At 31.3% G+C, this 17,571-nt stretch overlaps 1 protein-coding gene across 1 annotated transcript in view; it reads right to left on the bottom strand.

Moving 5' to 3' along the window:
• The window catches only part of LOC123693510, a 44,576-nt gene extending 34,000 nt beyond the window's left edge, over nucleotides 1-10,576 (bottom strand). The window contains exon 1 of the mRNA XM_045638655.1: nucleotides 10,374-10,576. Within this exon, the coding sequence (XP_045494611.1) occupies nucleotides 10,374-10,493 (120 nt within the window). The 5' untranslated portion in view covers nucleotides 10,494-10,576. The remainder of the gene's footprint in view (nucleotides 1-10,373) is intronic.
• Nucleotides 10,577-17,571: the final 6,995 nt, after the last annotated feature.

Raw genomic sequence — 17,571 nt, 5'->3', positions numbered from 1 at the left:
GAATGTCTCTAACAGATCGTCTATCGTCTCTAACATCGTTAAACACAGCTCAATAAAAACTTATAGAAAATAAAGTAGAGAGTTATTCCATACTAATATTATAAATACGAAACTAACTCTGTCTGTCTGTCTTTTACTCAATCACGCCTAAACTACTGAACCAATTTGAGAAAGGACATAGGCTACTTTTTATTGCGAAATATGTACCACAGGCGAAAACGGGGCGGACCGCTAATAAATAATAAGATCTTAAACACGATATTCCCCACTCTCGCACATGAAAGAGTCCCCGAATTCGTATTCGTACCTACGTAAAAGTAATGGGAGAATAAACATGAAAAAGCAACAAAAAATCGACACGACGAATTGACAACTTCCTTCTTTAGAGACCCATAAATTGCACCGAAAATGTATTCACTGTTATTTATACATATAATAGAAAGTGAATTAAGAAGAAAGTCGGGTAATATAATATAGAATATATGCAAAATGGCTAAAATAATTGAATAATAATTGGTTTGTTCAATTTGTATCCGCTTGGATAAGGGTAATTAATGTTGGATAAATTTAAAAATATTACCACAGTTGACAGATATAATATACGTACATAACTTAGTTTAAAAAAAAACACTTCATTCACTAATTTACTAAAAGAAATAAAATAATTGGCACTGGGATCATCCTCATTTTTTTCCATTAAAATTTGCTAGTAAATTCAAAGGAGATTTTCCACTGAGCATTTCATTTGTGCCAAGTCCTACTGGGCCTTAAGGGTTATTCGCATACTTTAATACGGTTGGCTGTAGCTGGTAATTCAATTACTAGATATTTGTTTTAATAAAGCATACATTTTTCTCTAATCCCAATCCAATGTCCAATTCACTTTTAGTTATTATAATAATATATTATCCTCTAAAAATGGGGAAATATAATGCGAAATTCTTGCTTATTTCTTCCTCATATAGTAAAGAATTCTTGCTTATTTTTCCCTTATATAGTAAAGAAAAACTAACAAGAAGAGTAGCGAAGGTATGACGATGTAAGAAATACTTATCTATTTCAGTGTTTTTTCTTGCAATAACTACTATACAATTAAATTTTGATTTGAATAAAATTTTGTGTTATAATATATACATTACGTCTCATTTTAAGTTCACATATTCAAGTATATACCTAGATTTTAAGACTAATTAGAACCCAGAACAATGCTACAATTGTGCGACATAGCAGATGTTAAATATTACTCGCTTTTGCGAATACGGCAAATATAAATTTTGTTACCTCGTTACGTGTTACGTTTATTTTTTCACACAAACTACAGAAAACCTTTCTTATATTTTGTATTTGGAGCAGCATATTTCTTTTATTCTCCGCATTTCCAATTTCTGCTTCTGCGTTTAACAGCGATAAAAATGTACATAAGAATATACAATTACCAAAAAGCGGAATCTACTAATTTACTGATGCTATGTTTTAGAATAATTTTGAAGTATATGTATGTGCCTAAAACATTAGAAAAAACTTATTGTTTACGTCAAAATTCTAAATCTCATCATTACATCTTGAATTATCCATACTAATATTATAAATGCGAAAGTAACTCTGTCTGTCTGTCTGTTACTCAATCACGCCTAAACTACTGAACCAATTTGCATGAAATTTGGTATGGAGATATTTTGATACCCGAGAAAGGACATAGGCTACCTTTTATTGCGAAATATGTACCACGGGCGGACCTCTAGTAATAAATAAATCTAAATTATTTCTTACGACATTATTTCTGTACACGATCCCATAGATATAGGTACTAAAAATTGTTTAAAATAAATTCAATGTAATCAAATAATTTAAATACAAAGAAACTGAAATAAAAACAGCTGTTATCATTAATCGATTAACAACAAAAGATTTCAATGTGCATACAGCGGAATAATGTCTTCCATTCATCTGTTATTGCATTGAACCGTAAACATGTGCTGGAGTTTCAATGTCGTAAGAGATCATTTACATTATAAGATTCATATAATCTCTTGTTTCAGCACGATATCACTACATAGTATAAGACAAAGTCGCTTTCTCTGTCATTATGTCCCTATGTCCCTTTGTATGCTTAAATCTTTAAAACTACGCAACGGATTTTGATGCGGTTTTTTTTATAAGATAGAGTGATTCAAGAGGAAAGTTTTAGTATATAATTTATTAGGTTTTAGACAAAGCGGGCGAAGACGCGGGTGGTAAGCTAGTATTATTATATTTGTACGATATCATTAATCATTATTAAGAATAAATTAGCTGCAAAAATAATTTAGCTGCAACTATCTTATTGTCAATTACGAAAATATTATTGCCTGTTTCCTTGTGGAATTCGAGAGTCCAGTATTTGAACTTGTATTTTCACGGATAAGGATTATAAGGATAGCATGACTACATAACAACCAAATATATAAAGTTAGACTATATTATGTTCATCCTTTGTCTACCTTATCCCATTGGGAACACGAGCGTGATATTGTGTCATGTCATTATACTTAGTTAAATAAGGTTTCATCCACATGACAATTCGGGCTTTAGTAAATACTATTCATATATAAAACATTCCGCGGAAAATAAATTTAATAAGAAATAAGAATTCTGCACATTTTATGAAATAGGTCATCGAATCTCCAATCAAGAGAGTTTTTAATTTCAAATATTCAGAAATACGTTTTGAATAGTTATGATTTAATTTGTTGACTACGTATTTCATTTTTGGCACAGTTATCAAACTCAAACTCAAACTCAAATTACACAAGGTATTTCTATAATATTAATTGATCATACATATTACATATTATGATTGATTAATAAAATAAACCAATTTCTGCTTATTTTCAAATATTTCAACATTTTATTACAATTTATCCGTGGAACAACAATAAAATTGGCGAATGTGACAACCGGTCTATTGTAATTTGTAACGCTTGTTTTGTAAAATGCAAATAAAATTCTATACATATGATTTTATTAGGTACTAGGTTTCCGACCGCGGCTTCGCCGGCGCAGTCAAAGAAAAACCCGCATATTTCCCGTTCCCGTGGGATTTCCGGGATTGCGTCATTTTCCCGGGATAAAAAGTAGCCTATGTCCTTTCTCGGGTATCAAAATATCTCCATACCAAATTTCATGAAAATTGGTTCAGTAGTTTAGCCGTGATTGAGTAAGACAGACAGACAGAGTTATTTCCGCATTTATAATATTAGTATGGATAGTTTTTTTATACACAGTTAGTAGGTACACAGTTTTATACAAAGTTTTATACACAGTTACAGTTAGTAAATAATACTTTTAAAAATATTATTTAAAAACAGTATAAAATGTTTTTCAAGCAGCTTATGGCAATGACCTATTATACTAGTAGACGCGGCATACGCCAACATCATTGCACTAAAAAACAGCGTAATTAATACATACCTACTTACTAATGCATTATCACCAATACCGTTGTTCTCTCTTTCACTCTCACGCACGAGACATAATACATGTCTCACTCATGTACTTCGTAATAACAACTGCCGATTAAAATATAAAAAGAACGTCCAGCTACGACGCTGAATGGTGCGTGACTAAGTGAAACTCGGGCACTTACCTGAGTTTTTTCTTGCCAAAATAGAGAGCGGGTAACGTATCTAGCCTTTTAATATATCATAGGCTTATGGTGATTCAAGTTTCATCACACTAATGTAAATTAAATGAGTTCTAATTTAAAACGAGATATTACAATAATGACCTTGTACTCACTCTACTACAATCATCGTGCTCGTTAAATCTCAAGCCATAAACTCATAAAAATAAAGTAGTTTACGTTAACCTGCTTAGAAAAGCGGACCGCTTTTGTTCTTAAAACTATGCAATATGAAAAAAATAGCGGAGTTTTAGTCGATATTTCCCAGAACAGCTGTGATAAATAAAGCAAAACCATTGCTTCATGTCTGTGTCAAATAGTCTGTAAATAAACTGTATATCTACAAATTCTAATTATAATTGATACAATTTTACATCTCTTACTGTAATAACTTTGAAAATAATTAGTTTTTATATTAGTCGGTTACAAACACCTACAGGTGAAGATAATAAGAGCGTGTTAAAATGAAATTTCAGTAATTATACATTAGCCAAATATAGTAAATATTATATACAAAAAATAAATAAAGTGTGATTTGTTTAATATCACAAAATGTTAAATTTATACCTTAAAATTATAGATCAATCATCCGCCAATTACTTCATTGAATTGTTTTTATTTATTTATACATATAATAGAAAGTGAATTAAGAAGAAAGTCGGGTAATATAATATAGAATATATGCAAAATGGCTAAAATAATTGAATAATAATTGGTTTGTTCAATTTGTATCCGCTTGGATAAGGGTAATTAATGTTGGATAAATTTAAAAATATTACCACAGTTGACAGATATAATATACGTACATAACTTAGTTTAAAAAAAAACACTTCATTCACTAATTTACTAAAAGAAATAAAATAATTGGCACTGGGATCATCCTCATTTTTTTCCATTAAAATTTGCTAGTAAATTCAAAGGAGATTTTCCACTGAGCATTTCATTTGTGCCAAGTCCTACTGGGCCTTAAGGGTTATTCGCATACTTTAATACGGTTGGCTGTAGCTGGTAATTCAATTACTAGATATTTGTTTTAATAAAGCATACATTTTTCTCTAATCCCAATCCAATGTCCAATTCACTTTTAGTTATTATAATAATATATTATCCTCTAAAAATGGGGAAATATAATGCGAAATTCTTGCTTATTTCTTCCTCATATAGTAAAGAATTCTTGCTTATTTTTCCCTTATATAGTAAAGAAAAACTAACAAGAAGAGTAGCGAAGGTATGACGATGTAAGAAATACTTATCTATTTCAGTGTTTTTTCTTGCAATAACTACTATACAATTAAATTTTGATTTGAATAAAATTTTGTGTTATAATATATACATTACGTCTCATTTTAAGTTCACATATTCAAGTATATACCTAGATTTTAAGACTAATTAGAACCCAGAACAATGCTACAATTGTGCGACATAGCAGATGTTAAATATTACTCGCTTTTGCGAATACGGCAAATATAAATTTTGTTACCTCGTTACGTGTTACGTTTATTTTTTCACACAAACTACAGAAAACCTTTCTTATATTTTGTATTTGGAGCAGCATATTTCTTTTATTCTCCGCATTTCCAATTTCTGCTTCTGCGTTTAACAGCGATAAAAATGTACATAAGAATATACAATTACCAAAAAGCGGAATCTACTAATTTACTGATGCTATGTTTTAGAATAATTTTGAAGTATATGTATGTGCCTAAAACATTAGAAAAAACTTATTGTTTACGTCAAAATTCTAAATCTCATCATTACATCTTGAATTATCCATACTAATATTATAAATGCGAAAGTAACTCTGTCTGTCTGTCTGTTACTCAATCACGCCTAAACTACTGAACCAATTTGCATGAAATTTGGTATGGAGATATTTTGATACCCGAGAAAGGACATAGGCTACCTTTTATTGCGAAATATGTACCACGGGCGGACCTCTAGTAATAAATAAATCTAAATTATTTCTTACGACATTATTTCTGTACACGATCCCATAGATATAGGTACTAAAAATTGTTTAAAATAAATTCAATGTAATCAAATAATTTAAATACAAAGAAACTGAAATAAAAACAGCTGTTATCATTAATCGATTAACAACAAAAGATTTCAATGTGCATACAGCGGAATAATGTCTTCCATTCATCTGTTATTGCATTGAACCGTAAACATGTGCTGGAGTTTCAATGTCGTAAGAGATCATTTACATTATAAGATTCATATAATCTCTTGTTTCAGCACGATATCACTACATAGTATAAGACAAAGTCGCTTTCTCTGTCATTATGTCCCTATGTCCCTTTGTATGCTTAAATCTTTAAAACTACGCAACGGATTTTGATGCGGTTTTTTTTATAAGATAGAGTGATTCAAGAGGAAAGTTTTAGTATATAATTTATTAGGTTTTAGACAAAGCGGGCGAAGACGCGGGTGGTAAGCTAGTATTATTATATTTGTACGATATCATTAATCATTATTAAGAATAAATTAGCTGCAAAAATAATTTAGCTGCAACTATCTTATTGTCAATTACGAAAATATTATTGCCTGTTTCCTTGTGGAATTCGAGAGTCCAGTATTTGAACTTGTATTTTCACGGATAAGGATTATAAGGATAGCATGACTACATAACAACCAAATATATAAAGTTAGACTATATTATGTTCATCCTTTGTCTACCTTATCCCATTGGGAACACGAGCGTGATATTGTGTCATGTCATTATACTTAGTTAAATAAGGTTTCATCCACATGACAATTCGGGCTTTAGTAAATACTATTCATATATAAAACATTCCGCGGAAAATAAATTTAATAAGAAATAAGAATTCTGCACATTTTATGAAATAGGTCATCGAATCTCCAATCAAGAGAGTTTTTAATTTCAAATATTCAGAAATACGTTTTGAATAGTTATGATTTAATTTGTTGACTACGTATTTCATTTTTGGCACAGTTATCAAACTCAAACTCAAACTCAAATTACACAAGGTATTTCTATAATATTAATTGATCATACATATTACATATTATGATTGATTAATAAAATAAACCAATTTCTGCTTATTTTCAAATATTTCAACATTTTATTACAATTTATCCGTGGAACAACAATAAAATTGGCGAATGTGACAACCGGTCTATTGTAATTTGTAACGCTTGTTTTGTAAAATGCAAATAAAATTCTATACATATGATTTTATTAGGTACTAGGTTTCCGACCGCGGCTTCGCCGGCGCAGTCAAAGAAAAACCCGCATATTTCCCGTTCCCGTGGGATTTCCGGGATTGCGTCATTTTCCCGGGATAAAAAGTAGCCTATGTCCTTTCTCGGGTATCAAAATATCTCCATACCAAATTTCATGAAAATTGGTTCAGTAGTTTAGCCGTGATTGAGTAAGACAGACAGACAGAGTTATTTCCGCATTTATAATATTAGTATGGATAGTTTTTTTATACACAGTTAGTAGGTACACAGTTTTATACAAAGTTTTATACACAGTTACAGTTAGTAAATAATACTTTTAAAAATATTATTTAAAAACAGTATAAAATGTTTTTCAAGCAGCTTATGGCAATGACCTATTATACTAGTAGACGCGGCATACGCCAACATCATTGCACTAAAAAACAGCGTAATTAATACATACCTACTTACTAATGCATTATCACCAATACCGTTGTTCTCTCTTTCACTCTCACGCACGAGACATAATACATGTCTCACTCATGTACTTCGTAATAACAACTGCCGATTAAAATATAAAAAGAACGTCCAGCTACGACGCTGAATGGTGCGTGACTAAGTGAAACTCGGGCACTTACCTGAGTTTTTTCTTGCCAAAATAGAGAGCGGGTAACGTATCTAGCCTTTTAATATATCATAGGCTTATGGTGATTCAAGTTTCATCACACTAATGTAAATTAAATGAGTTCTAATTTAAAACGAGATATTACAATAATGACCTTGTACTCACTCTACTACAATCATCGTGCTCGTTAAATCTCAAGCCATAAACTCATAAAAATAAAGTAGTTTACGTTAACCTGCTTAGAAAAGCGGACCGCTTTTGTTCTTAAAACTATGCAATATGAAAAAAATAGCGGAGTTTTAGTCGATATTTCCCAGAACAGCTGTGATAAATAAAGCAAAACCATTGCTTCATGTCTGTGTCAAATAGTCTGTAAATAAACTGTATATCTACAAATTCTAATTATAATTGATACAATTTTACATCTCTTACTGTAATAACTTTGAAAATAATTAGTTTTTATATTAGTCGGTTACAAACACCTAAGTACAGATGAAGATAATAAAAGCGTGTTAAAATGAAATTTCAGTAATTATACATTAGCCAAATATTGTAAATTTTATATACAAAAAATAAATAAAGTGTGATTTATTTAATATCACAAAAGGTTAAATTTATACCTTAAAATTATAGATCAATCATCCGCCAATTACTTCATTGAATTGTTTCACGAATCCTTGAAACTTCAAGTCTTCAAAGATCCATTCAGTATTTTCGATTTTATATCGTTTAGGAATACGTAATTAGTAACTTTGTTCGATCGCGATTAACCAATAGGCTATCACTAACACGTGACGGCATTTCCATTTAGGCGGCAATAATCTTGCTTAATGCCAATTTTCTACAAATACCTACGTCAATCTGTGCAACATTCCCTAATGTGTAAGGATTAAAAGGATTTATATTTTTCGTTTAGGAATTTTCGCATTTTATATATGTAGAGCATAGAGCATAAAGAGAAGACAACCTGTTATTATTGACTTTTCGATTTTTTTTATTGATTTCGATGATTTGATATTATCACTAGGTACGTTGGTTTAATGCTCTAAGCTAGGTACATAGTATAAAACAAAGTCGCTTTCTCTGTCCCTATGTTGCTATGTCCCCTATGTATGCTTAAAATTAAATCTTAAAAACTCCGCCTCGGATTTTGATTTGTTTTTTTTAATAGATAGAGTGATTCAAGTGGAAGATTTTAGTTTATAATTTATTAGGTTTTAGACAAGCATGCGAATCCGCGGGTGGAAAGCTAGTAGATAAATAATGCGGAGACGGAGTGCGGTATTTCTCGTGCAGTGTATTAATTTTAGGTATAGATTGTGTACTATTCAACATTTTTCTAATTAATTTATATTGGATTTGTCTTTGTAAATTAATACATAGATAAAGCATTAAAAATGAAAAATACAAATTCTATACTTCCATACCCATACATAATAAATACTAATGGATAACTTCGCATCTGAAACTCTATAACAAACTTTCCCGATATGAAATTTCTGGCTTTAATATTTATTATCTATTTGTACTGAACACATTGTTTGTTATCTTGTTCTATTATTTCTGTTTGAGATATATCTTATCTCTTATATTCAAGTAATTCATGAGATTAGATTTAATATTGTGTCACTTCATGAGGTAAAGCCTTTAATTTTAACAAATTTCATTTATATCGAAATAATATTATTAAGATAGAAATATTGATAATAATCGTCATATTTCATAGCTTGAAAATATTGTTATGTGTAAGCTTTAATTAAAATATAAAAATTCAGTATAATTTTATCTCATTTATATGTACGAGACAATGTTAAAAAATCAAACGGGACTAAAATTAAACGTATCCAAATTTCTATTAATGTCCAATATATTATAATTAAAGTTGTAAACGTAAATAAAACCTTATTTTTAACGCTGTAAAAGTTATCTAATTAAATTAAAGCTCATACCTACATTATGTCCTTCAATATCTTGAATTCGTGTACTTTCTTCGAGTATTGCCAGTACAAATAGATAGAAATAAGAAATAAACAGATCCCTTCCCATTTCGTCAATGTTTACACGAGTAAGTAATAAAGTACTGTGCCATCTCCCGTGCGGTCTGTTATAGCTGAGGGACGGGGCTCGTAATCGAGTTTAGATCAGACATTGCCAAATATTACATCGTTGTGGTTTTTTAAAGGGAGTTTCGAAAATAAATTGAGTTCTGTTGCAAAGTTGCATTTAATATTCATACTTAATTGATACATTGTTGCTAAACTATAATAGAGCTCGACTTTATATACACTATCTTTATCACTTTTTAACCGACTTCAAAAAAAAGGAGGAGGTTATCAAATCGGCCGGTATATTTTTTTTTTTTTTATGTATGTACACCGATTACTCCGAGGTTTCTGAACCGATTTACGTGATTCTTTTTTTGTTCGATGCGGGATGGTGTCGAATTGGTCCCATAAAAATTTTATTCGGATAGGCCCAGTAGTTTTTATTTTATGAGCATTTTTGTCTGTAGGTATTTGTAAATTTTGCAAGTGCAAGTTTGAAGTCGGTTGTTTTTAACGCAGTTATTATGATCACATTCAAAAGTGATAAAGATAGTGAAATTGAAGATTTAAGAAAGGCATATCAGCTATTTCATAAGTAATAGTGTATGTAGTTCATAAGTATATATGTTTCACATGGCTTTTTCCTTTTGATAATGATATTACGATGAGTATATTCATTGTCATATATAGGTATTTTATTGTACCTACACATTATTTTTCCTTACAACTATTATATATAATTTTTATAAATTTAACATAATATGATGCAGAACGCTCTATAGACCAATCTAATATCTAAGCGAATCTCTTGCAGACTTGAGAATTTACTGGTGTTAAACAACTTCACTATACAAACCTTAGTTGGATCTTGTTGGTTGCTGGTCACGTAGACAGATGCTCGTCGACCAAGCAGTGTCCGGCTTACAATTGAACTGCTTCGTCGTCCAGATAAACGATCTTGAGGTACTGGCAACATTTTGCACACAATATTCTATAGTCTATAATGCATTCACATGGAGATTTAATATCAAAGGAGGTTTCACACGCTTTTATATTTTACACTTATTCTTTTGAATTTGTTATGTCTTTAGTAAATCAGTATTTGTACAGGAATATATTAGAATATCACTAAATATTTTGTCTTAAATGAATTTAATAATTGCTAAGTTAGGCTACTTTAAAATCTTATTGGCCATAAAATGTATGTAGAGACAATGTAAGGCAGTGTGGCTACACCATTTAAGCGATAAAGCACTTAATATTTTAATCTTTCTTTAAATATATTTACACTTTCCATTTTATTTTATGCTGAACGCTGACAATTGCGATTAACATCTGAAACAAAAGAATTGTGATTTTAAGAAACCATTTTAAACAATGAGTCTTGTTTGTGTAGGTATTAATAAAAGTGACAGTGATTTTAGTTGATGGCGAAAATAATATAAAGTGAAAAAACTAAAACCCAACTACGACAATAACCGGCGCTGAAAAAGTATAAAACAAGATTTCAGAATACTGAACTGAACAAAGTTGCTAATGTAGTTGCAAGTAAATGGACACAGTAGACTCAACCAAGATGCCTTCGTTGTAAATTGACAATAATGTCATACAATACTATTCTGAAGTATGCAATATTCCACTATGTAAAGATAAATTTTCATGTTTGGAAAGGCGTAGTCACACGTTACATACCTAATATACCTATCTACCGTAGCACTTCAACAACGTGTGACTACGCCTTTCCAAACATGAAAATTGGACGGACGAATTGGAGGACGCCACATTAGATTTTGTGAAACCCCATATACCCTATAACCAGCGGACAATTAAGACGCTTCTAATGATATGTCATTTGTCAAATTCTGATAAGTAGTTTAGACGTTACGAGGGAACAGATGAACATACATACATACATACATACATAGCCTGTCAAAATCATAACCCTCCTTTTGCTTTGCCGTAGTCGGGTAAATAGTGACCATCAACCCTCCAAATGATTCCTCTCCGTAAGCTATCTGTAGAGGGTCCCTTGAATCGATAATAATATATAATAAAGTACGTGTCAATCTGAGTAATCTTGTCATTTATTAGTAAGGTCGAACTTCGAAGATATATTTGGATCATAGAAATGGTAATATCAGAGCATGCGTCTATTACTCATACCCTTTTCGTACTTGAATAATAATGTTCAATCTGCGTTGTTCTTTTCTCTAACTAATATACCTACTTAATATGTATGAGATGCGACATTGACCTAATTATGCCTCATTGCAGAAAGTGACGGCCTAAACATTTAAGCTTTTGTTTTATCCGTACATATTATAAATATCTGGTGCGCAATTTAACAATTAAAATCTTAGTATACTAGTAAATCAACATTGCCAACTTTAAGAGGTTGAAACGATCAATAATCAAATAAACTTAAGTACTTAATACTTATAAGGAATATTTCTTTGAAAATAATTATTGTACTTATGATAAACGTTTTTTCTTAGAATATAAATGTCTACCTTTAAAACACCCATTCGCAGTTCTCTCAAACTAATTACTCAAGGCAAAGAAAATTTCTATGCAGATACAAAGATAAACAAGACAAATAGCTACACCAAGTTCTCGGCCTAAGAGTAATAAATAAAATGAAGCGTACTTAGCTTGCAAAGCGGACGTCGTCGACGTGACGGGAATAACGCTTTCGTCTAGGTCTTGCAAGCTCTATAATGGGCTTGAAAGCTTTTGTATGACTTACATGATTTTCCTCATACAATTACTTTAGAAGTTTGATGGTAAGCCCAGTGGTATAATGTATCAATCAAACTTGTAAGGCTAGATTTTAGACGTTGCTGTGGCAGCTTTTTCAATTACAGTGATGTAAGTTACACTTGCCGAGTAACGTCATGGTACAGTGTAGTATAGAACTATAGAGCAAAGGAAATGTTTGTTGATTTAGTTGAAACAATATTTTGCACTTGCTCACTCGTTTATGCCTTCAATACGGTCGTACGTTTACGGACTAGTGGGTAAAGGCCCTGAATTAGAGCTAAGTTACGACATGAATGGGTGCAATACCTGACGCTAAGTACCACCTTGCCACTCAAGCCCAGTGTCAAGCAGTTGTATTTAAAATACAATTTACTTACTACAATTAGGTACAAGCTCACTTTTTAATGTCTCACATTAAATATAGATTACGATTAAATTTACGTTTTCATGAAAAATTTCGCCAATAAGCATAAGCTGAAATTAATGGTCGGGGAGATAAATTCTTACATCATCAGCGAGGAGGCGTTCGAACTATACGAGAAAGGTAATAGATATAAGTATAAAAACGTGTGGCATTCGGGGACTGCCGCGGTAAAGCTATTGCATAGCATGCCTTCAAGCCACACCTCTGACCGTCGGAGTGGGGAGCGTGAGGTTTTTTCGTTACGGAATTTCTTGGTCCCCGCGCTCAAGGCCTGCGATAGAAGCTATGCAATAGCTTAATATAGATCATAATATTATCTACCATCTAATAAAGTCCTAGTTTAAAGAATAATTGCCGTTCCAATAACGCTCTACAACGTATATACTTGCAGTAAACAGAAGAAAACAAACAACTGTCAACCGCAGTGGATATTCGAAGTATGACTCGTTAACCCTTGCATGGCATAAATACAAAATGTACGTAAATACGTGCCGAGTTTGGCACGAGGCTTTTAAGAGAACAGATAGTTTTTATACACGAGCGCTAGAAGTTATGAACAAACGCTTACATAAGCTTTGTGAAGTCTGAATGCAGGGATTTTCTTCTCGCTACATTATCTTTTTACTTCTGGGACGAATGGAAAGTTATTTTACTGTTTAGGAAAAAATGCGGTGGAAAGTTATTATGTGATTAGGCTATAAATTATTTATTTGGATTAGTTTTACCAATTTTATTAAATTTTACATTGAAGATTCTAAAATGATGTAGGTAACGTCATGAATAAAGTAGCTTTCTGCAAGTGAAATTAATTTCATAATCGAATACGTGCTTCAAGTTCTATTTATTAACGAAAAAAAACTTACATAATAGACATTGAAAGTTTTTTTACTCCTTATACAATTCAAGTCTACTAAAGTCAAATACAAAATAATCCCTCGTACCTTTAATATAAACTAATCATATAAAGAAAGTATTATTACCCACGAGAGTTTGTCTGGCACAAGGCTTGTTATAACACACTTCTTGTTAATTTACTTTCAATAATCTTATATTATATAGGTATATGTGTACGATGAAAATATGTACAAAATCGTATACGTATCTAGGGACAACTATTATTCTTTTTAAAATTATGAATGTTTAAAAGAACCCCAGCTTTAGAAGTTGGTTATTACTACCAACATAACCAGGCAAAAATCAATGTTGGTATTAAAAATAACTATTAATTATAACTAAAAATAACTATTAATTATACTATGTAATGTTTGTATTGAATGTTAATTTTCAAATGAAAATATCTCAAGGACTAAAATTATACTCAGTATAATTTACATTAATAGAATAGAAATTTAATTACCTATAGTTTACCAAAATAGCGTGGTTATAACAATAATGGATAATTAATTATAGTAAATTTAGTGAACTCATAACCTACAGTAATCATCTTTTATTGTGAACACTTTAATATCAGTCTAGAAACGATTATTTTACAAAAAATATATTTAAAAACAAGATTTTAAGATTTTCACACCAAGTAGAAGCACATGTATAAACTTATAAATTTCTATTCTTTATAAATTTATATTTATAAAGCATTTGAATGCCATAAAACTAAAAATATCAAATTCAATGTATAAACTTGTTAAAAGAACTGGGTATGTACTAAATAAAATATATGTAAAAAGGGTCTAGTAAATAGTAATATAGTACTTTTTTAATCATACTCAAGGTCTATACTTCTGGATAAACTTGGGAAAACAATTATAAATCTTAGCGTGAACTTTAAATTGTACATAATTATTTTAGTATGTTTACCAAAATTTCCAAGAATATATGTTGGAGCTAAAACACAGCTTAGTAGGAACTGTTGCTGTCATTGATTTATGGCTATTTTGCTTTATGTAAATTCTGCTCTCAATTTGCTTAATAAACAGTGTTCTCGGTATAATAATGTTTATGTATCATACTCATGTTATGTCAGTCAATCCCTAAACAAAACAAGAGCTTAACATGGCAACATGGTTTTTGTAGCGTGGGCTTGGGCGATAAAATTGTTTGAATAACAACTAGAGAAATTTTATGTGTATGTTTTAATCCTACCTCAAAACAGCTGAAGCGATTGTGCTACTACCTCTACATATGTGGTATTGTGTGAGGAATTAAATGCTTGGGTGGTCGCTTTAATACGAAGCTAAAGGCGAAAAAGCAAATAGCTTAGAATGCAAACATGAACTGCTAGGCTCCTATTATCCAATTATAACGAATGTTTCATGTCAAGTGGAATTTAATAAGATTTTTTAGTATCCATATTTCCTGCGGCACTGTCCGCTTGTCGTTATACTTCCCGCGAGAATTCGTGCGATAAGAGGCTTTTACGATGTACTTCTCGTTTATATTCTTTGAATACATCGCATTATTGAAGACGTTTTTATTGCTAGTTTAATAACGAATTAGATGAAACTTCCTTCCTTACTCCTACGGCAATAACCAAACATTTGTAGCGTCGACAAGCCAATTTATGAGTTATCGAATTTCAAGTGTAACGCTAAGAAAGTTCACACGGTAACTCATATATAAACAGTTCGTGCGCTATGCACAGACAGTCACGGGCTTGTCGGGACGCGGGTGGGTCGCATTAGGTCGAATATTAATTACATACGGTTAAATATATGTAGTTAACGAAATATAACCTTTTGCGTAGTTAATCATCTTTTATTACACCCGCACATAACAAGCCCCAACACATTCATACCATTTTATAATGCAAAGGATGTTTATGCTGAATAATGCCATATGTTTTATAAAAGTTTTTACACATATTATACCTACAAGGACTCGGTAAATTCGGTATAACATTATATAACATACATATACACCTAAACGTTTCCAGTAATTTGATGAACAGTTAATTATCGAGCTAGAACAAGCCCGTAATGGCTACAATTACATCAAACTGTTTAGGGTCTTGCCACTATTACTGCTTCATGAGAGCTTCTTAGCATATTTAACCCATTCGGAGGTAAATGGGCAATGATGGCGCCCGAGTTCACGGGGCCGAAACGAGCCCTAAAATATTCCGTCAGTTCTTAGTTAACGAAACGAGACAGATGCCCTTTTACGCTCTCACACTCTCGCTTTTTACCATAAAATTTACGGCACTTGCGGAGTTGGTGTCGTAATATATCTTACATTTCAGTGAATCCGGTAAGCGCAGTCGATCCGATTGGCAATCACATTTTCTCCACGGAGTTTGTGTTTATAAAGAAAATCCGACCCTCACGAGAGAAACAGAAAATGAAGTGGTCAGATGTAGACTGTAAAACTTTATGACTCAAATATCAGATGCAGTTTCAGTACAGTTATGTTGCAGAAATTATATAATATGAAATTAATGGAAAGTTATTCATACTCTAGAGATTATTTTATTTTATCTTTAATATGATAATAGTACCTAGATCTTTATATAGGTATTATACAAGCATACACATTGTCTCAAAGTTTGTATTACAATGAGGGTGTCGCAGTTTTCCCCATAGAACTGTAGTGCTATTAACATTACCATTAGTCCAACAGTTTGTTCTCACGGATACTCAACCACGAAGAAATCTATACATAGTATAATAAATCTGTAGAAGGGTCAATTCTGTACATTGAAAATATTGAAAAAATAAATAGCAGGGGGTGTTACTGGATCGAAACAAAACCCAAATATGTGATTAAAAAAAATTTTGTCTGTCTGTCTGTCTGTATGTCTGTCTGTCTGTGTGTCTGTCTGTCTGTCTATCTGTCTGTCTGTCTGTCTGTCTGTCTGTCTATCTGTCTGTATGTTCAGGCATCACGTGAAAACTAACCGTTCGATTTCGATGAAACTTGGTATAATTATACCTTATTATCCTGGGCATAAAATAGGATACTTTTTATCCCGGAAAAATACGTAGAAAAAAAAAATCTTAATTTTTCCGCGCGGACGGAGTCGCGGGCGGAAGCTAGTATTAAATAAAATTGTGTTTATGTTCAATATGAAATTAAAGATTTTATAACATGCTTTAAAAACGAAGAGGCCCGCTTAGGAGAGAGTTGTAAAATGACAAGACATTGTCTGAAATCAAAACTTAATAAATTATCTTCATGTTATATTCGTTGTCATATCACTTGATAATAGAACAAAATTATAATTATTATTATCTTAATACTATGTTGATCATTCAGCTTTTGTTAAGATTCCCGAAATTGAATGTTGAGGTGATGAAAATAAGCGCTTTCGTATTTCGTTTCTAACTCAAAGGAACCTCAAACGAAAACCAATGACCCCGTTAAAATAGATTGCTGTAAGGCAGAAAGACTGATTATAATTGGTAATTTTCGCCCGAAATAATATATGTACGACAATACGACTCTAAACTCTATTACGATACCCATTTTTAATTAAATTCCACTATTGCAGATACGATGTGTAGAAAAGAAGATATTATATTCTATCTTATGAATTATTATCCTTCACCACATATGTATATTCCATTCATTAATTAAAAACTATTTATATAATAATGAAAATCATCTAAAAACTAACCTTATTAGAGAACTTATCATTTTTACTGACTAACCAAGAAATAAAAATAATAGTTTGTAGTTGTGACACTAAAGTTTATAAACATAAATTATTGTATCTAATGCAATTACAAAAAAAAATTGGTTCAATCGAGCGTTCAACGAGCTCTACTACTCAAAATATTGCTATGAACTATCTTTTCAAAACTGTACTATAGATAACATTATTCAGAGTATCCCAGTCATATATTTACGAACTAAATGAAATAAATGTCTCTTTATTATTCTTGTAAAGATAACGATGATAATAGGAAAGAATGAT

Source organism: Colias croceus, chromosome 1 (assembly GCF_905220415.1).
Source record: "Colias croceus chromosome 1, ilColCroc2.1".
Classification (NCBI taxonomy): domain Eukaryota; kingdom Metazoa; phylum Arthropoda; class Insecta; order Lepidoptera; family Pieridae; genus Colias; species Colias croceus.
The sequence above is the reverse complement of the archived record's forward strand: the minus strand, read 5'-3'. Positions and strand labels throughout refer to the sequence as shown.